The sequence below is a fragment of the Bombus fervidus genome, chromosome 9, assembly GCF_041682495.2.
Source record: "Bombus fervidus isolate BK054 chromosome 9, iyBomFerv1, whole genome shotgun sequence".
NCBI classification, from domain to species: Eukaryota; Metazoa; Arthropoda; class Insecta; order Hymenoptera; family Apidae; genus Bombus; species Bombus fervidus.
This window is the reverse complement of record NC_091525.1, coordinates 13691623-13711965: the sequence shown is the minus strand read 5'-3', so window position 1 is coordinate 13711965 and position 20343 is coordinate 13691623. Positions and strand designations below refer to the sequence as shown.

Here is a 20343-nt window from a genome sequence, read left to right as displayed (position 1 = left end):
CTTCTTTCAGTAATAGTATGAATATAATATCGATCGATTTATGTTAAAATAGAATTTTGGTAGGTCATCGATCTCGCCCGTACGGCATCGATCTGGTTTTTGCGCGGCGTTTTCAAACTTTTCGTAAATATTGTCTGACCAGAAGTGGCTCAGCATCTTGGCGAACCTTTCACGTACGAACTTTCTACGGTTGTTTAGTGATTTGAAATCATTGACCGTGTGGAAATCGCATTTCTGTGCCGAAGCATCAATTTAAAATTCAAATAGGTCAACTATCGCCTCGAATATTTAGCTCGTGATAAGATAAGATCGGTTATTAGAAAGCCGAGAGAGCGAGAAGACACCCTGATCGCCTTCGTCGTAACCGCGTGTTAACATGCACACCACGAGGTTCGCTTATTGTGGCCGAACTTTCTACATCCTCTTTTTCTGGAACCGCGACTCGTCTCGCGAACTACTGCTTAGAATCCTCGTAAACCTGATTATCAGCATGCTCGTTTATCGTCTCCATATAATTAGAACATGTAGAAGAAATCGCGGTAGTATTAACAGCACATCCTAATTGAGGTCAGCTGAATCACTTTTATGACATTTATAATGATTTATAGTAGTTGTAAAGAATTTATTGCAGTCGCGAGCCCTCGTTGCCTTGGATGATCCCATTGGAGTCACATATCGTGAAAGTAGGTTGTACATTTGTTCAAAGGATTCGTTCGTGCATCTCTAGCGCACTGGATACTTCTTCGCCGCGTTATCATCGCTTTCGTCATTCTCCTCTTCGAAGAGAAAGTAATCATCCGTCTCGCACGAGTGGATTACGCTTGGTTAATTAACGCCTCCCAGTTTGGAACCGAATAGACGCTTTATTCGTCGAAACAAGAGCGAGTAGAAAGAAGTTGAACGAACATGGAAACGCGAGTAAAGGAAATCCGTAAACCCGACTTGGGTTCATTCACGAGATCGTAGCCGTCGGCGAGACAGGTCCACGTCCTTGCCCCGGGCTGATGTAACGTTCGCTTCAACTAACGTCTGCTTCTTGCCGGATTGCTCTGTCATTGCGTAACGAATCACCAGTCTGTGTGTCAGAAGTACGATTCGCATTCGATCGATCCAATCGTACGATTACCATCCGAAAGATATTTCATAGAAATTTCATAGAAATTCTGACAATCGTTCTGAAACTATAATTTACGGACAAAGTCTTAGATTTCGACGATTGTTGCGTAACGTAAGGAATAATATCGATCGAGGGGACTAAGAGAAAAGATTTAAGATCGGACCAGAACAATAAGAGTAATTCGTTTCAGTCGCGGAAATCGCTTAGGTGCGCTCGAAAATCCAAACAAGCATTGTAAAATAACGCTGCAAACGACATCGCTTAATTTCTCTTTTATGCACTTTTTGCATAAGAGCTCTGTCCAATGCAGTCACGCACGAAAAACGTCATTAACCCTCGTCTAAAATGAAAACGGTTACTGATCCTAGTCACGCGATCGGAATTAGATAGCGACTTGCGAAATCATTGGTGGGGATATTAATCCTTACTTGGCGAACAACTAACAAGAAATTATCGCGACACTTGACTCTCTAGATGTTTTCGATTTGGTATAAATATCTCGCTATCACGAAACTCTGATTTCTAAAGGACCTATTACACGTTAATTACCCTAAGACGAGAAGTACTGGTTATGCAAAACGCATTAGTGAACGTATATTACGTTTAGCAATGTGAAAATGGGAGGTTCTCGATGGCATTAACTAATCTCCAGCTATATTTCAACTAATTTCGTATCGGAGTACAGCTGGAGTTTGAACTCATTGGAGAACCAGTGAACGCGGTAACGATTCGAAATCTGTTTCCCTGATCGCGGTGGATCGGTTACCCTCTTAACACCGGTCATAGGTGTGCGTTCTCGCTTTCTAATCTAACCGTCAAGTAATCGACAGCGACATTGACGTTTCCACGAGCGCTCGACTCGAGAATCGCATAAGAATTGCAACGAATGCAAAAGGTTTTCTCAGGGTATATATATGTATTTTTTTTTTCTTTTTTTTTTATGTACGTATGTCGAAAGTAGCTGGTGAGAGTAACGCAGCTAGTGAGATACGGAGATATTTTCGATCAATTTCGGGGGATCTAGTGCGTGAACAAGAAACGATTCGTACAATTATGGTATCTTAAATTGATTTTAGGCGTGTTGCGATAGAAAATGTTTTTACATATACATTCCGCGGTTTGCGTTCCTCGGGGACATGGTTTTTATTTCTTGATATCCGATCGTGATAATATTTCTATATTATCAAGGAATATTACTTATGCGCGAATTGATTGCTCGAGGAAGTGGAAACGTTGGAAAATCAACGTTACGTCGTGTCGTTACGAGGTGTGACGAAAAAGCTCTATAAATCATTTTCGAGCCGCGAGAAGAAATATTGGTCACGTCGACCTACGAGATTAATGTGAAACAGGTTGCACGAATGTGCTATTTCCGAGCAGCCTCTTTGACGGAAAGAGTTTTGAAATCCTTTTTCGTTCTAAACGATACCATTTCTCCAATTTTTCTGATTTCCAATATCGTTTAAAAACAGCAACAAATAAATCGACGGCCATTAATATTGAAAAAAAAAAAGAAGAAAAAAAAGAACGGAATCCATCGATTGCACGTAAACGATTCATGGGTCGAAATAAATCGCGCTCGGTATATCGTGGTCGATTAGTCATACGGCTGAAAGGCCGATTTCATCGTTTTATTGTATTAGTCTTTTGTTTTTCCTCGTCGTCAAGCGGTAACTGCGATCGTGGACGCTTGTAAATCACTAAATTCGATTCAGGAACTATGTACATAGCTTTCGATATCGTGCGTAGGATTGTTTCCCGATTTTGTACGCTTTTTGTGTAATATCCGTGGCAAAATACGAAAAAGAAAAACGCTATTTCTGCGTAAACGATTAAAAAATATAAAACCTCCTTGATCTTTAGTTTCTCGAGCATTTGATATTTAATTATATCGGAAGAATAAATAACTTTTATAGATACTAAATTCTTAGATTACATTCAGGAACTTTATCACACAGATCTTTCGATTTCATAAAATCGATTCCTGGTTTCTACGCTTCTTTCATAATATCTATAACAAAATACAAGCAAAACGCTACTTCCTGCATGGATGACTGAAAACATGAAACTTAATTTTTCAATAATTTGATAATTAGTTGCACAGGAAGAATAAATAGCTTTCAAGTCAGGAACATTTAGCTCGTTATATATTTCCTGCAGGGCGAAAGTGGTCCGGGGAACGGATTGGAAAGGAGAGAAGAGCGATCATTTCGCTGGTGGCCTTTTATTTTTTAAAAACCCTCCTGGTGAATGGTGGCGATTTTCCCGCCTTGGAAAGGTGCGGAACCGATGGAGAAACGTTTCTTCGTGCTTTTCACCGGTAACTGTCGAACCGTAACCGCGTACGCGGTCGGAAGTATCCCTCCTTTTCTTATTCTCCGCGAACTAGTTCACCCTTTTCGCGCGCTGCCTCCATTGCTACTGACGTAATATTATCATGTAACCGAAGTCTGAACGAGGATCGAAATTGCCAGTAGCCAGAAAATCTTCTCGCGTTATACGAGACGAAGGTAAATAGATGTTTGCCGGATGCTAGACTGCCCTACAATAGAGCGGCTCGACCAGTCACGATAAGATAACATCGATATGAAAGGGAAAGTGCACGTTGGAATATATAGTAAGATATTTGAGTAACTAAGCTACTCGAGTCTCTCACTCGGCTAAGTCAGCTAAGCTTTAACCTCTTAACGTTTAACTTTGAATTTTGCGCAGAATTACCAAAATTGTCGCGTATACGAGACTGTTAGCGTTTGATACAATAGCGACGATCGAATTTAGCAAATTACAAAGCAAATTGCTTAGCCTTATCCTATTAACTGAAATGACGTTATCTTTAGTCTAAACCAACTATTGGAGAATTTGGGAGCACAGAGATAGAAATTCGATAGGTAGGACGAGGCAGTCGTTCCACTTTCTAATTACGAAGACGTTCGTTGTCCAACAGCTTTGGCCCTCATTTCGCGTAATAATTGGCCTACCGCCAAGGACGAAGTCCAACACGAGGATTGCACGAGCGACACACGGAGGATGAAAACGCAATCGGGGATGCTCGCTTTCACTCGATCGCACAATTCTATAAGAGCCTCTGAATCAGAACGATGCCACTGTCGTAATATTGGCACACGAAAGTATTTGAACATTTAGCGTATGCGCTATATATAGCTCATATGTCCATGTTGTAACGCGTTAAATAAAACATTTTGAAGTCTTATTAATGGTGACACAAGTTACTACCATTAGCCATCGAGGGAACGTTTCTGTTACCTATTTTTTGCTCCGTTAGAAATACACGTTGCAACAGTTGTACGAGCAACGAATAAATAATTTACCGTGAATCTGAGAGAATATCGTTCGAGGTCAAGAATATCATCTTAAATCCGATCCTCGAAATAATTATTCCGTGTTATCAAGAGGCGATCTGCAGATTTCTGCCAAGATGTTTGCGCGTCGAACAATGCTTCGAAACATCGCAATAGTCCTTTCTCTCGCAGCGCATGTATATTTTTCTGATACTCTCTGAAATCGTAACACGTGCATTATACGGTTTTGCCCGGGTACACGAATCAAATTTATGTTACTCTCCGTTGTTCTCTCTTCTTCGTTGGCCACGAACAACAACGAATTCCGTAACGCCGATAGAAGGTTTCTCCTCGTTCCGGTGCACGCGGTGGCGTCGTTTCGCTCTCAGAGAACGCATTCCGTCGAATTTTCTGAACAGTCGACCTCGATTATCGCGCTACACGTTTCACAATTGCACCGTCGCCACCTTTCTGAAAGGACTCCCGGTTCACGTTCCACAAGTCGACACGATGTTTCCTATTTCTTTCGTCTTTTCGCTTCACAAAACCAGGCTGATGAATTTTCTATTGTAATAAACCGGTCGCGTGTATTACCAATAGCGTTCCTAGAAGCAATTTACGCTGACTGCAAGAAGTATGTATATACCATTGTTCTTATTACAGCGCGATACATACCGAATAATCTGGACTGAGTATATTAAATTTCATTTAGTAGTACTTTCACATGATTGAAAACATCTGATATTGCGACGAACGGTACAAGTATCTTTTATAGTCACTGTACTTTCCACGGTTTCTGTAAGATCAGTATATAAGCTAAAAGGAATTTTCTATCAAAATTTCAACGATGGAGATTTCGATGCCATTGAAGAATGTCGAACGATGAATTTTAGGCGAATGGACGTTGCGTAAGCGGTAGTAGCTACATTGCAATGAACGCATTGCGTTCCCGGGTGTGCATCATATCGTCGCCGATGTCGAAATTAGGTGCCTGCGGCGTTTGCAACACGCGAACCGAAAACTCACAGAAACATAACCTGTTTGCACAAATCTGTTCACTTCGGTTCGTGTTAATTGAATTTCATTGTGTTGCACAGGCTATTAGCAAAAACTCTTAACTCATCGGCTTAGTTTGTTGCAATTTTTCCTTCCGTATATCTTGCGAAGGATTTAATTTTCTATCGGAAAATTAGAAAATGTGTAACATAGCCTTTCAAAATCCTTTCTAAATATGCGATACAATAGAAGCTTTGTCTTCATTGCCAATTAAGAAACGCTTGCAGGGAAATTTCTCTGCATCGTGTAATTACCGTTGCTCGCTTCAATTTTCTAATTGTCTGGAGGCACTAACGCGGAGAGAAAAAATGGTTTTACGAGAAAACGACGGGTTTACGGTAGTACTAATACACGAGTAGCACATGACAGAAAAGTAAAAGCGAGAAGATAATATTTTGCACGGACACGATGTGGGCGTGTTGTAACAATAGCTATCTCGAGTGCAGTCGTGTGTACATGTAAGATAGGTGCATTCCACTCTACGGTGACAAAAATACTCGTGTAAATTAAACGTTTGACTCCCGTGCTTTGTTACGAGCGTAACAAGCACTCGGTTTACTTTATGGTGGCATATAAAATTAGATTTCCAACCTATAGATACAGTTAAGAACAACTTACGAGAACAAGAAGATCATTGGAGCATAAACGCACACATGGAAGTGCACAGAAATAATACTTGTAACTAACATCGGAGATGTTGTTACTTGCAACTAATATCATAAGATTCGAACAAATATTTAGTTCTTAGCAATATTTTAATGTGATACCTTGAAGTGTCTTCGCAACGTAAGAGATTAAAAAAGTGAAAAGACGAGGAAGAGACAAGGAAGAGAAATTTTATTGCTGTTATCTAGAAGAGCCTCGCTAATGCCAGAAATACCAGACAATTCCGCGACATGCCTAATTTACCTAACGCGTAACGAGTCAATTTTGCGTGAATATTTCCCGAAACGATAATTCCAACGATCCTCTGTATTAGAACCGTCTACCAAACGAGCTGAAACGAGTAATTGCCTGAGAAGAGCGTTCTCCATTGGCGAAACGACGGAAAACTCCATGTACTTTCGTTCGTAGACGCGTGTTTCTCCACGTTATGCAACGAACGCATCCGGCTTCCACAGATGCGACCGAATAGCATCGTCATTAATGATGTAAACGTTGGAAAAAAGCGACTGTAGAGGAACAAATCGTTTCTCTGAATATTAAACGCGGAAGCACTCGGCGGAACACTCGAGCGTACGCTTTAAGCGTTTCGCTACGCGATCTCTGCTAATGGATCCAAAACGCTATGCACTCGAGATACATCTCGTATGCTCACTTGGCGCGCGGAGAAACTCGAGACGCGGTCTGTTTGTATTTGTGACAATCGAGAGATCATTGTTTCGACAAGAGACTGAATTTCACTCGAAGCATCGCCCCTTTCGCCTCGTGTTCAATTCGATATCGATTGCGATCGAACGATAGTGAAATTTGTTGGTAGATAACGTTACGGAATAAATTAAGGAACTTTCTGAAAAATGGCCCATAAAGTCTATCGTAAATACACTTCTGGTCTGGTCAATTTGGATAAAATACAGCTATTTTGTCAGTCAAAGTCGTTCGATCCGACACGTAACATCGTACAAAAATGGTAGATATCAGGGAAAGTAACCGTTACATCGATGTAATGATACGCTCAGTTAGATCTACATCGATGCTTATCGATCAGGCAACACGAGAACAAATCGTGTTCGACATTTTGTGATGAATCGCGCTGTGTACGAAGGATGTCGTAAGGTGTGAGATACCGGAGAACGAGCAAAACTCGCAGACCGCGGGCGAATTAGAGAGAAAATAATGAAACGGGTCGACCTGGTCTTTTATTGATCATCGAGGAGAAAGGAAACTGTTATTCTTCCTGGAAATAGTCGCAGGTTGATAAATCTATTGCTTCAACGGTTGGGGAGAACTCGTGTAAGTGTAGTAAAGCACTGGTATTTCACAAACTTTCAAATTGCGTGTAAAAAATGTCAAACTAATTACAAGATTAGGTGAACTACACCCACGAAAATATTTGTAGAGTCCCTGAAAGGCTAGTATATTCTGGGATACGTATTTAAAGCTTTGCGTTGGACGCGTGAACCGAATTCTGTTTAACAACGAAACAACCAACTCAATTCCACGGTTAAATTTCCACTACTTTGCGAAAACGATTTCAGACTATCGTACTGTAAATAGATGCAGCGCAAAATTAAGTCTTCGATTTAGGCCGCTTTTACGATCAGCGGCGCGAATGTTGATTAATTCACGCGTGGAAAACTCGACTCACATTTTCCGATTACCTCCGATTCCAGGCTTTCCTCTGCATTTCGTGCGCCGCTTCACCCCGACAAATATGCAATATGTTTACGATTATTTCGCAACGAATGCAGAGCATAAATTACATCGGCTCGCGCTCGTTCGAGTAGCCACCGTGTGCTACGTACGGTTCTCGTGATCATCGACGCGCGTTGCCTTAGATATCACAGCGGCGTGATCTATCGTCACGGTGTACGAACATGTGTGCCGTGGTTTGTGGGCGACCTCGTGCCTCTGTACCTACGATAGAACGCGCGTGACTTTTCCAACAGAATTCCTTTAAAATAGCTTTCTTCCATGTTTAAGGCGCCTCTTCAATGTCGTTTCTCTCGCCTTAAGAACAAATTGGATTAACTCGTCTGTCTAAGAGTCTGTCTAAAAGTTAGATTAACCAGGGAAATCTCTTGAGTCATGAATTTTTGTTTCCATCTTACACTGCAATCTGTCTTAACATATCACAAGATCTTTTGTTTGTCGAAACAAGAGTGAGATTCGAATATAAATGTTCGAGGATCGTAGCAGGCTTAAAGTACGTAGGCGTTCTGTATTCCTCGTCGTTTAATTGCACTTCCAAGGAGTTACGTTTGAATAAAATCATATTCCGAAACATTCTGTAGTAGCCACTCGATAATCAGATACGTGTAGATATTCGCGTTCGCCGTGTTACCTCGACCTTGCTTTCCTATTCCTCTCGTTCTTCCGAACGAACGTACGTAACGATCTTCATACGCCTTGAGATTTTCACACCTTCATCGACGTACGAAGCATTTTGCGTGATTTCTCGTTTTAAAACGGGATTTTTTCACTTTTTGACAGAAGAAGATGGGCTTGCAGGAAACCGGAGATAGTATCGGTATTTGAGAAACGACTCGTCGCATTTTTCTCACCGTTCGGTTTCGGCAGCGTAATTATGGCGGATTTATTCATGCAGACAGCTGTGGCTAATTAGAACCGATGCCAATCAACTCGACTTCTGGCAGCTTGCGAGACTATATCATTAAACTGTCTTTCTCTTTTCTCGTTTCAATCAACCCCGTTGAAAGTTGTGACAAGAAAACCCAGCGTGGCGTAACACTATCCTCGTCATACAGTATCTCGTTGGTAAATCAACGTAACGTCTCACTAGATTACGTTAGATCGAGCGATTCCATCTAAGCGACCTTTTGCAATCGCTGGTTTTAGGAGTCGAAGTATCGGATTAGTGGGAAAATGATAATGCAAAATAAAATACGAGCCACTCGACGCTTTTCTTACTACGATCAAACACCGACGTTATTTTCTCACCAGTCTAATACATCGGGAATTCTCAGTTGGAAACTATTTACTGTGATGTATCGTAGACCGGAGTTCTCATAACGGAGCAACAATTAATCGCCTTGACATTGTGCTAGACGTTAAGAAAGAAATCGCGAGGCAATGACGTGTCACGCTGCTCACCTTGCTTTCGATACAGAAAGCCGATGGAAGAACGAGCGTGCTCACGTTCGTTTAAACTTTAAATAATCAGCCATGATCGAGCGCGCAATTATTCCATAGCATTAACCGACGTTCCCATATCCGTAACGTCGATGGAATCCTCGTCGAGCGAACCGTAAAGTCGCGTAATAATTTCGTCAGATTTTACATAAGACTCGATGAAAAGCGAGAGCATCGTCATTTGTCAGATGATACAAAATACCTTCCTCCGTGTTTGTTTTCAAGAGAGAAGGTGTTTCTTTTATTTCCGAATCGACGATTCACAGAGAGTTTACGTCACTTTCGCGACACCGTGTATTTCCTTTTTAAGACTTCTTTCGGGCACACGACTCCTCGTTAGGTGATAACACCTTGGGAATATTTATGGCTTTTTGCGGGGACCACGATCGAGAAGCAGGAACCTGTTGCGAGATTGAAACGTTCTGTCGAAAGAGTAATTAACATCTCACTTGTGTTACATAGTCGATGGAAACGGAAGTGCCATTGCTGCTGTTTTTTAAGGGTGTACTGTAGTCTAGAACGTCGTTTTAATCGTTTCGATAACCTACACTTTCATAAAGTGCCAACAGAAATCGATTCTTTGCAAATTCCACGCTAGAACAATACCTTAATTGGGATAGGAGTCTATATTTACGATGTTCCATAAATCTCGAACACAATCTAATCCTTTCCACTCTAAATGCCATAAATACCTACGAGCACGTAACAGAAATAGTTATCTACGAGGCAAACAAATCAATTAAAAATTAAATCATTGCAATTCATCAGAGTCGAATGGAACGGTTCGCGGTAAAGTGCCACCGTATTGCGATTTACTCTCAACATTGTCCATAATTTATCCCAGTTAATTTATCAAGTAACACTTTACCTTATCGTTTAATGGCGAATGTTAAGGAAGTCGGGTGACTTTAGATCGGATGGAAACGTTGAATAGGCAACCTGTATACAATCCGTCAGGGTGGTGATTTTATTCCGCGGCTATTGTCCCATAAATTCTGCTGCATTGTTAACGCTCGTAAAAATTGTCACGTGGTTTCAACTCTATATAAGACTTTTCTCGATCGTAAATCATCCGAACGAGGTTACCATTCTGCGGTTAGGCGCGTTTTCAGATCGTTTAACGAAACTTTCGAGTCTCGTTGACCGTTCTCCGTTGTATAGTAGAATCCGCGACGTTAATGGCGACGCAGCTTCCGAGACTGAAACCAGCTTAGAGCCAATATTCTCGTCGTATCGTCGCAATCGCCTCTAGAGACTCGATTAAAACTGATTGCGAGAATTTCCATTTTTATTTATGGCGTATTTTTTTTCCACGAGACTTTCAACTTTTTGTAAGAAGATTGAGAAACGGTGAAAGCAGATTCGAGTATGTAATAATTTGTCCGCGATGCTGGATACGTTAGTTAGTTTGTCGAACGTTTTATAAGCACAAAAAGGATAGCTAAGAACAGAGGTACATACGCGTTGATCGACCGGCAGTGAAAAAATTCAAACAAAAAACGAAGCACGTATTGAATCAATCTGTTTGTTTCAGACAATTCTGGTGACCTTGGTTTTAATGAGCCTGGCAGTGGCTTCGTCCCAGGACTACAGTCAGCTGTTCGCAGGATTCGGGCCTTACCTGAGGCAATCAGCGGTAATGCGAGATCCACGATCGAACAGAGGTAAGTATGTTGATTCTTTATCCTCGGAACCCTTCTCGCGTTCTCGATAAACCGCCTTTCGATCAATCAATTCGATCAATTCGACGCGGGTCTTGATTCCAATTCCAACTCGAACCCTGTCGGTCATGATTTTCGCCACGAGTACGAAGCATCGATTTGTGAACTCGCGGTTAATTCCATATCCGCTGTCCATGTTCCCGGCGAAGCGTGACGCTGCTACTAAATGAGATTATCTTTGCATTCCGAAGGTTCGAAAGCAAGCACAGAAATTACGATCAATAGCGGAAGAGGGAACTGATCGATATCGAACGCGTTGCGTTTACCAGTTCAGGTTTATGGACGTTCAGTTAAACTAGCAATGGCTCGTGATTAGAATAATTCGTTTCAGGTAAAAGGAAAGTGGTCGTATATGTTCCAGTCAGTTTCTCGATCGATTTCTACAAGCTGTCGTGAATCATCGTGTTATTTTAAACTTGGTCAATCAATTTTAGAAACTTTATGGTATCTCGCGTCCATCAGCTTGAAATCTTGCAATTTACGATCGACGGATAGAGCGTCGTTCGTCGCGATAATGACGCCTCTTGTCGCCTATTCGTATTCTAAGGTCAACGTTGCAGCTGTGACATTTGGCTGCGCCATGTGTGTGTGAGCCGATGCACGCGTAACCAGGATACGTTATCCTTGCGATCGAATGGAACGCGGCGCGTTTACGCACGGAATGGGTGCCAAGTTCAGTCTCGCCAAAGTGCTGCTAACAGTGTGCTGAATCGTATTGAAACTGGTCGTTTTATAGCGACCGAGTATTAGATAACAATTTTTTCTTCCTTCCAGAATTCCTCAAACACAGCTCTACGTTATTGTGCATGGAAACTGGAACTAACTAGATTACGAGAAAAAGTAAGCCGACTGCGTAAAGAGCTCGGCTCATTAGCGAAACACAGATAGAAGCTTTGAACAGTTCGTTAGCCTCTCTTAATTAACCGGAACAATCGATCAGGTGTTTGCCACTGAACGTCGCAATTTCGTAACAGTTTCTCGCGGCGCGATAAGCATCGCAGAGTTTGTTGCACGCTATTTCCACGCTGTACATTAACAGAAACCATTATCTCGTATTGGCATCGATTAATAATCATTCGCGCAAATTACTTCCCCATTCAGGCAGATTTCCACTGGCTTTCCTTGATAGCTTGTTACCGAGATAATAACGAAGTTTATAAATGACAATATACAGAATCGCATTGACGATCTTCCATAGCTGATCGTCTTACTATATACTATAATTTAAATTCCCGTGACGCCATCATGCATCAAAAAGGTCGCGGAGAATTATTGTACACGAACATTGTGAAACGTGATTCATATTTCTGCCTCTGATCGTGATCGAACGATCGATTTAAACTAGACCAAACATAATCAAAGAAGCGAAATATCACAGCGATACAAGAGAAAGAGTTACAGAAGCCGTGAAGGCCGGATCACAGATTACGCAAAGAATTTCTTAATCTCGAAACCATTCCTTAAGTGGTTTTCGACTTGTTTATTCTCAATAAATACAGCCATTTCTGTATCTTATAATTGAATTTGCAATTTTTCTAATTCCTAACTGTGAATCTCGGCAGTCGTCTTAAAAATTTTAAATGTGAAATAAAAACCTACATGTAGACGATTACAGATAAAAAATATATAGTTCAAATATCTTTCAGAAAATATTCCAAAAATTTCAACAAAATCAGCGATTGATAGTTTGAAAATTTCATTGAAAATAGACAGCTGTGTAATTTCGTTGACTGGTAGCTCGAATAATCGCGAGTCGCGGTTTGACAGGCATCTAACGAGCTCACTTGAAGCGTGTTTATGATTTTTCATAATCGTTGCATTCGTGGGAATGGAGTTGAAACTAAGATATCGTGTCTCGTTGAAATTCCTGTGGATTCGGGCCGATGGGCATGGAAACGGCGAGCGTCGAAATGATTGAACGTACAGTTTGATGAGTGACGGCTTCAGGCTTCGCGCAGTAGTCAGTTTTGCATACTGTGAAGCGTGCAAGAGGTAGATTAATCAGTCGAGGATAATTGAAAAGCTGTAGAAATTGACACTGCGTTGGAGGTGAGACACGTTAGTGGATCGGATAGTTCTTGTAGAAGTTATAGTTTATTACTGTCGTGTAACAACTTGTTTGTTACGTTCTTTGAATAATTTCCGATCGTATCGTATTTTTCTATCGTTGGAAAATGTCTTCGATTTGAGGAAAATTACTGCCGTGTAACAACTTGTTTGTTACGTTCTTTGAATAATTTCCGATCGTATCGTATTTTTCTATCGTTGGAAAATGTCCTCGATTTGAGGAAAATATAAAAGAATTAACGCGCGATTTCTTGTTGCAATCGCATGGCAATGACTTTCTTAAAACGTTAGAAATTTCTTTCACGATTGAAACTAACGCGAGTTTGAGACAGAACACGTTCGGAAACCGGATCAGGGTTAAATGATCGAGAGTTTGCAACTACTTTCAAAATTTTTAACGAGGATGATTTTTCGTTCAGGTCCAGTGCTGTTCCCTCCGGGTCCCCCGCCAAATAGCGCGGACACAAGCGGAGTGGTAGTAGGTGCGAGCGGATACGGATTCGTGCCACCCAACCAAGGTAAATCGTCGATTGGATTCTGAAGGGAAAATGAAACCGCTTTCGTGACGCAGAAGCAGAGAATGGCAACGAGTCTGCTCTTAAAATTCAGACCTTCACCAAAGACTCCCCGCGGCGAGCAGTAACTTTTGGGGGTGAAACTAACCCCGAGCACTTGTCGCCGTCCTTGTGCACCTAACTTGTGAATAAAACACTATTTATTTGTTGTCACACACGTCGGATAACCCAGCCTTTTCCTTCGTTTACTTCAACACGTCCTCATGCTGCATGATGATCTCTTTCATCGAGTATGAATGATCGATTACATCGTGTAATTAGAGTGTGACTGATGGGACGCACGAAGATACATGTGTTCATTGACACGTGCCGACTGTGTCAATTCATTGGAATCGTTTCATCGTGCTGTTCATTAAACGACTCACGTTCATTAAGGTAACAATACTGTAATCTCTAGACTGCGGTTGTTTATCCTAGTTCACGTTTCTTTTGAGCGCCGCTAAAGAAATTCAACTTAGACGAAGTACTGTTTTCTCGGTTCTTACTTATTCCTGCTGCGATCGTCGAATTTTTATATTTCACATTTGCGTTTACTTTGACGAACAAAAAACGTTTGTAACGTTTTAAGAACGTTCGATGTAATATTAAAAGAAGAATTTTCTTATATTTTGTTCGAACTTGTCATATAGCATTGGACAAATAAGAATGAATTGAAAATGGCAGAAAGAATGTAGCAGGGTTAAATTTTTGATAAGCGCAGAAACATCCGCAATCTAGTAATGTCCGTAACAACACTTACATACTCTACTTCGTCACTTTTAAATAACCTACGTGATGTTGAAGAGCTCAGAAGTTACACCGAATATCGTTTAGTACACTGAATATTCTCGATTCAACATATAGAGGATACGTTTGCAATCCTTGGCCGCTTCCGTGAAAGGCGTTCCATCTCGTTCGTGATCGTGAACTACTCAAAGGTCGACGTACCTCTTCCTTGACCTTTCTCAAATGCCAAACACTGCGTTAAAACGCGGAAGATCGGAATATATAAACAAACATCTAACCTTCGAAGCATCAATTCCAATATTATGCAAATTTCTCGAGTCGCACGAAACTTGTAAATATGGAAACACAAAACTCTTCTTCCTGTATTAACCCACGAGTTTCTCATGCAGTCATATATTACTAATACAATAGATATTGTTTGTGCTAGTTGGTGCTAATTAGTACACCCGACACTTGTCCAATTTGAAAGTGCGTCTTAACGTACGAAATTCTACTAACATTTTGTAAATAAAACATAGAAGTTGGCACGTAGAACGGTGACGTACAGGTAAGCTTAGTCTAGAATTAATTCTAGAATAGAATGAAGATAGATAGAGTTTGAGAATTGTTTTAGGTAGGTATTGGGTTGTAACGTAAATCCGTGTTCCGTTTTTCTATTTACTATACGGAACTGAGAAAACGGGACGAACGTATGTCACGGTCTGATAATTACGGAATGATAAATCCAGATTTTTTTCAGATAATATTCATATAACATTTTGTTTCACTTTCGATCGTTTTAAAGGAAAAGTGTTACAAAACGAGAAAGTTATTCGCCATATTCGAAAGATCGATTATTAGGTTATTTAATAGGCCGCGTCGACAAAATATTCTACGCACTTGCAATTTAAAAAGAATTAATAAATATAAAAACTCGGTATTTCGAACTTGTCAGGGTTTTGCACCCTCTTAAGAAAAAGGAAAAAGATCTTCCTCCTTATGAATCGAACCTGCGAAACAAACAAGCCACCCCTAAAATCCCCGAGGCTGACGGCGATATTTTCGCAGAAAATACCGATTCGGTTCTCGCATAAATCACATCACGGAGTAATCCACGCGCAAATGGAAGCACCGAGGGCATCCTCTTCCGGGATTACGTCGCCGGGATTTCCCCCCCCCCCTCTCTGTTTCTTTGGTTGATTTTCTCGGCAGAAGTTACGCGAACGTATAAAAATCTTCTCTCGTCCTTCATTATCGAAATCGTGCCGTGCCCGTTATTGGCGATCTTCGTCGTTGGGCAGAGAATAAGAGAAAGAGCGAGAGAGAGAGAGAGAGAGAGGAAGAGGAAGGGAATACCGGTTTCCTCAAAGAGGAGTCAGGCCTTGGGATTCGCTTAAAGAACAGCGTGACGGAGAGTCAGTGAAAGTGGTTTCGTTGGCCTCGTGACTTAAACTCGTTTACGCGTAACCTCGGCTAAGGTACTTCGCGAGGCGTAACAGGTGTTACGAGGTCAGCCGGGTCAACGACAAGGTCGTTGCTTTTAGCGTCACGCTGGAAATTGTACCTCCACTCGGATCAATGTTTCTCGACTTCCCGATTCGTCGTTTCACGGTCAAGTTCGCGGTTTTAGGCTTTTTTTCCTTAATACTACGACGGCTATAAAGTTTCAAACGTAGCTTTCTTTAGTGGCTGCCGTATTTTCATCAAGAATTGATGAATTATGGTTTCTCTTTCATGCGATAGATCGTAGAATATTTTCGCGCGTTTGTAAATTTAACAACCGTGTCGATGAATTTAACAGTAGAGTCGATTCGTCCTTCGCGGATTTCAAAGATCAGAAAGTTTCTCCTGCAACAATGGAAATCGTATAATTTGGGTTGTTAAAAAAAAAGAGCCAATTTAGAATATCTTTTGATTATATGAGAGAATCGCATCGTTCTTCGAAATAGAAAATCGATTTGCATTTCTCAATGGTCGAACGCAACCCTGAAGGTGTTAACCAGTCGCGTAACGAGGGCAATTTTGAATTTTATAATCGTTAACAGGCGCAATTACTCGTTTCGTTGCTAGGCTTTCGCCGGTTTCTTTATCGCGACTCAACGCTGCGAACGAAACTGACATGTAATTCGTTCATTTAACGAGACTGGTAATACGATTTCGAGTAATCGTAACGAGTTGTTATTTAATCCGTTATGAATGTGTAATGGGTGCAATTTTACGAGCATGCAGTCTACTCGCGAGACAGGTTCGATCGGTACGCAAACAGTTTCACGAATCGTTGCGCGACTTTCATACGCTGTCATTATGAGCAATAACAGTTAATCGAATTACCGAACGGTCCACTTAAAGAACTATGCGCACCTTTGCCTGCAATATAATTGCAAATATTTACTCGGTTAATGAAATTTTATTGAAAAGTGTGGTAGTGTAAACTACCTTACATAATTGCAGATATATAAAATATACTCGTACTTCTCTCTAATGGAACTCCAGAATTTAATTACCGATCTTATCTCAGACAGCAATACGCAGTTAGTATTAGAACGTTCAACGAGTTCGTGCCGTCCGTTTAGACGCTTTCAGCTTTGGTTTCATTCTCCTATTTATTTAATACCGCAGGGTAATTGATTTTGTACATTCAAGGTTTCAGACATCTGTTGTACCGATAGACTTTCGATTTCATCCAACAGACCACGAATTCTGTCCGCGTCTACGTGAGATTGTCACGCAGAAAGTGGTTGATTTCCAAGATTAGAACTCTTTTCGAAAGCTATCAAATTATCCTCTACGATGCTAAAACGTCTGTTCCGAAGCTGGCGACGATTAGCGTCGTGGCGCTTTAACGTCAAGAAAACGTGTTAAAAGTTTCGAACCGTGATTGCCTGGAGATTCGTCGTGCGGCATCGAGATAACTCGAAAGATTCGCTAGCAGCGAGATTAGCACAGGGCAAAGCATAATTTAATTCAGCCGCGCGAAAGAGCCAAGCCGGGCCTCGTTTTCGTTGATGCTTAGCGACGAAGGTGGGTCGTTAATATGGAGATCGTCCATTCCGATGTTGTCTGCGCGTTATTCCGCGAAGTTCTAACGATGCTACCGTCTCTCGTCGAGCTTTTAACGGGCCGCGATATCGGCCTGGTCCGCCTTTTCGCGCGGAATAATCGCGCGGAAGGGACGTAATTACGGGGTGGAAATCGGGGACAAATTCCCGGGACACAGGGAGCTACTTGAGTCGAGCACGATTTAGGTGTTAATGATATAGTTTCGCGAACGACCGGCTGCCAGTGAAAGTTCGATCGACTTCCCCCTGCCCTTTGAACGTCTATGATCGAGAATTGATGGTGTCGTCGTGTCGGTAAGAGAAAGGGAAACGAGACTCTTCGGTGCACGTGTTGCCCCGTAACTCGAATCGATCGTTAAACTTGAACCACAGACACGACTTTTACGATTTCTCCTCTATTCTCCAGACGCAATGCATCGAGCACCGCTGCGAAGTTAAAATCTTTTCAAAATTCAATCAATGCGAACCGGAAAAAGACCGCATCGTCGAAAAGCAACCCTTGCTTGGTACGAGCACTCTTCTCTAGTCCGTTCCACTCCGAGGGGGCCTAAATTTACGCGTAGCATGGCGCCCCTTCGACTGCCTAATGGATCCCACTGCCGTCTCCCTCTTGGTTAACTTTATTGTCAGCGCCGCGGTCGGCCCAGTACTGGAGCCAACGGGCAGAAAAGCGAGCACTTAACAGTCAAAGGGAGAGAGAATATCGGATGTGGATGAGGTAGGGTGGCTTGGGTGACGAGGGTCTTGTAATTAGCAGCTTTGAAGTGGTCCCGGGCTTGACTTCTCATTACCGGTGGTCAGGTGTCCCAGCGATTACTCGCGGAAACGAGGCTCTGCCGGTTAGCCGCGCGATCCTTCGTGAAACTCGCGGCATCTCGAACTCTGCCGCCTCGACGATGAGCACCCTGTTTCCCTGAGCTGGAATATCCAGGGTCGAACGACCGTTGAAAGAGCGGCGTTGAACTAGAAAACCAAGAACGTAACACCTTTGCTACACGATGAGATTTGTCTCGTGACAGCTATTCGTAACTGGTAGCGTGCATTGTTTAAAGCAACGAAATATCGTCTCAATGTCTATCTATGGGAGGAGAGTTTGCAAATAAGTAGAACGAATATTTGAAGCGTTGAGTTAAATTTGAGAAAAAAGAAAGGGAAGAATTTTGTCCGGATAGATCGAGTTTGATATGATGAATTTAATTTGAAAGGAGAGAAAGCGAATTTGAAAATTTCACGGGGTTTAGAAACGTATGTTTGAAAGTTTGATGTATGGTTATGGTGATTGGTAGCGGTTCGATATTTCCAGAAGCTGAGTATGATTATTTTTTATATTTTGTTGCAGCTTTCTACAGGTACTTTTACTATTAACGATGGATAAAGGAGGTAATGCAGGTAAACGTATCGCGAGATTCGTGATTACCGCGTCATCATCAACGAGGAAGTGGTATGGCAAGGAGTTCTCAAGAAATTGACGAATTCGTGGCAAGGAATAATTTAGGAACAAATAATCTTGCGTCCAATTTTGTATTATATCGTATGCTTTAATTATTTTTATGCTGCCTGGAGAGTTTCTAAACGTATTTCTAACGACACTCAGGAGTATCCTTAGCAGTATTTGTACAAAGAAGTACACGTCTTAAACTAATGTATCGTTAACGTTTCATACAAATAGCGTCGATATAGCGATTCGCAACAGTGGAATCTCAATTATTTGATCCAAAATTTTGCTTCAGGATAAAATTTCAAGGAGTATTACTGCGATCAAATTTATATATTGTCGGAACAGAATTCATTGCTAGAAGGGTGACGTAAAAGTAAGGTATTTAATAGAATAGGAATATTACAATAATTCGATGAAATTACGTTTAAAGTAAATCTACTTTAACCTCTTTCTTAATATGTAACGGAGATTCCCCGATTGTTAATATAACAAAAGTATAATATCTAGAATCGTTGGCTAAAAGTCGCGTACCTTTATCGATGTAGAAACGCAGTTTACGCTTCAAACATTTACCGTTCGTCGTCGTCGAGATTGCAGCCCCTACTCAATTTCCTGTACATAAACAAAGCAGATAGAAATCGAGAAGGCAAACATCAATCATTCTACGAGCACATGCAAAGTAGCCCCTTAAAAGACGCGTGAAATTAGCGTTGTAAATATACGTAACTTCCTTGTAACGCTGTTCCGTATCGATTTTAATACACGATACACAACGCGATCGAGTAGTTTCCAGGATTTGGCCTACGCTATTTCTCAAACGTGCTGTCGAGGTGCACGCATGCCTGCCTCGCTTTATTACGTCACGTCTCGATCGATCGGCCGATTGTCGGCCGTGCAGCTCGGCTTAGTCATAGGCTGCACTTGAAATCGAAATGCGCGAGGCACGTAATCGGCATGCGATGCATGGGCGGGAAAATTGCGAATTGTTCCGTCGTCTCGGAATACCGTCCATCGATCACAGGCCAATCTGGTTCGACCACCAGTCACGGTTCATAAGCATAATCTTAGGTACATAAAGCTGTACATAATTCTTGGTCCAATAAACTTATTTTGTTGTTAACGAGAACGTATCCTGATAAATATTATGCCATAACCATGAGAATATACAGTGGCTCGCGAAAATATTTGAACGCCTATTATAGAAAATTTCGATGTCAATATCATGTATAATATGTTGTATAAAACACACATTGAAATCTCATTAGCATTAGCTTAACTTTGAGAGCGACTACTTATCCCAGTAGAATAGCAAGCAAGTACTACTTGTCTGTATATAACGTGTATAACTATTAAGAAAAGTTACAATACGAAGTACGCTGAGAAGACGATCGACACTTGCGAGATTCGCGTCATAACGCGGTTCCCGGTCGATTGGCGGTGAAACGGCATCTGACGATAACGAGACACGTACAACGAGAATCCCTTTACCACGG

At 41.5% G+C, this 20343-nt stretch overlaps 1 protein-coding gene across 3 annotated transcripts in view; it reads left to right on the top strand.

The window, feature by feature from the left end:
* Positions 1 to 19976, top strand: part of Wat (worker-enriched antennal transcript) — a 32686-nt gene extending 12710 nt beyond the window's left edge. For all 3 annotated transcript variants that reach the window (XM_072010550.1, XM_072010549.1, XM_072010548.1), the window contains 3 exons: positions 10820 to 10949; positions 13493 to 13591; positions 18752 to 19976. In XM_072010550.1, the coding sequence (XP_071866651.1) occupies positions 10844 to 10949; positions 13493 to 13591; positions 18752 to 18777 (231 nt within the window). In that variant the 5' untranslated portion in view covers positions 10820 to 10843 and the 3' untranslated portion in view covers positions 18778 to 19976. The remainder of the gene's footprint in view (positions 1 to 10819; positions 10950 to 13492; positions 13592 to 18751) is intronic.
* The last annotated feature ends 367 nt before the right edge of the window (positions 19977 to 20343 follow it).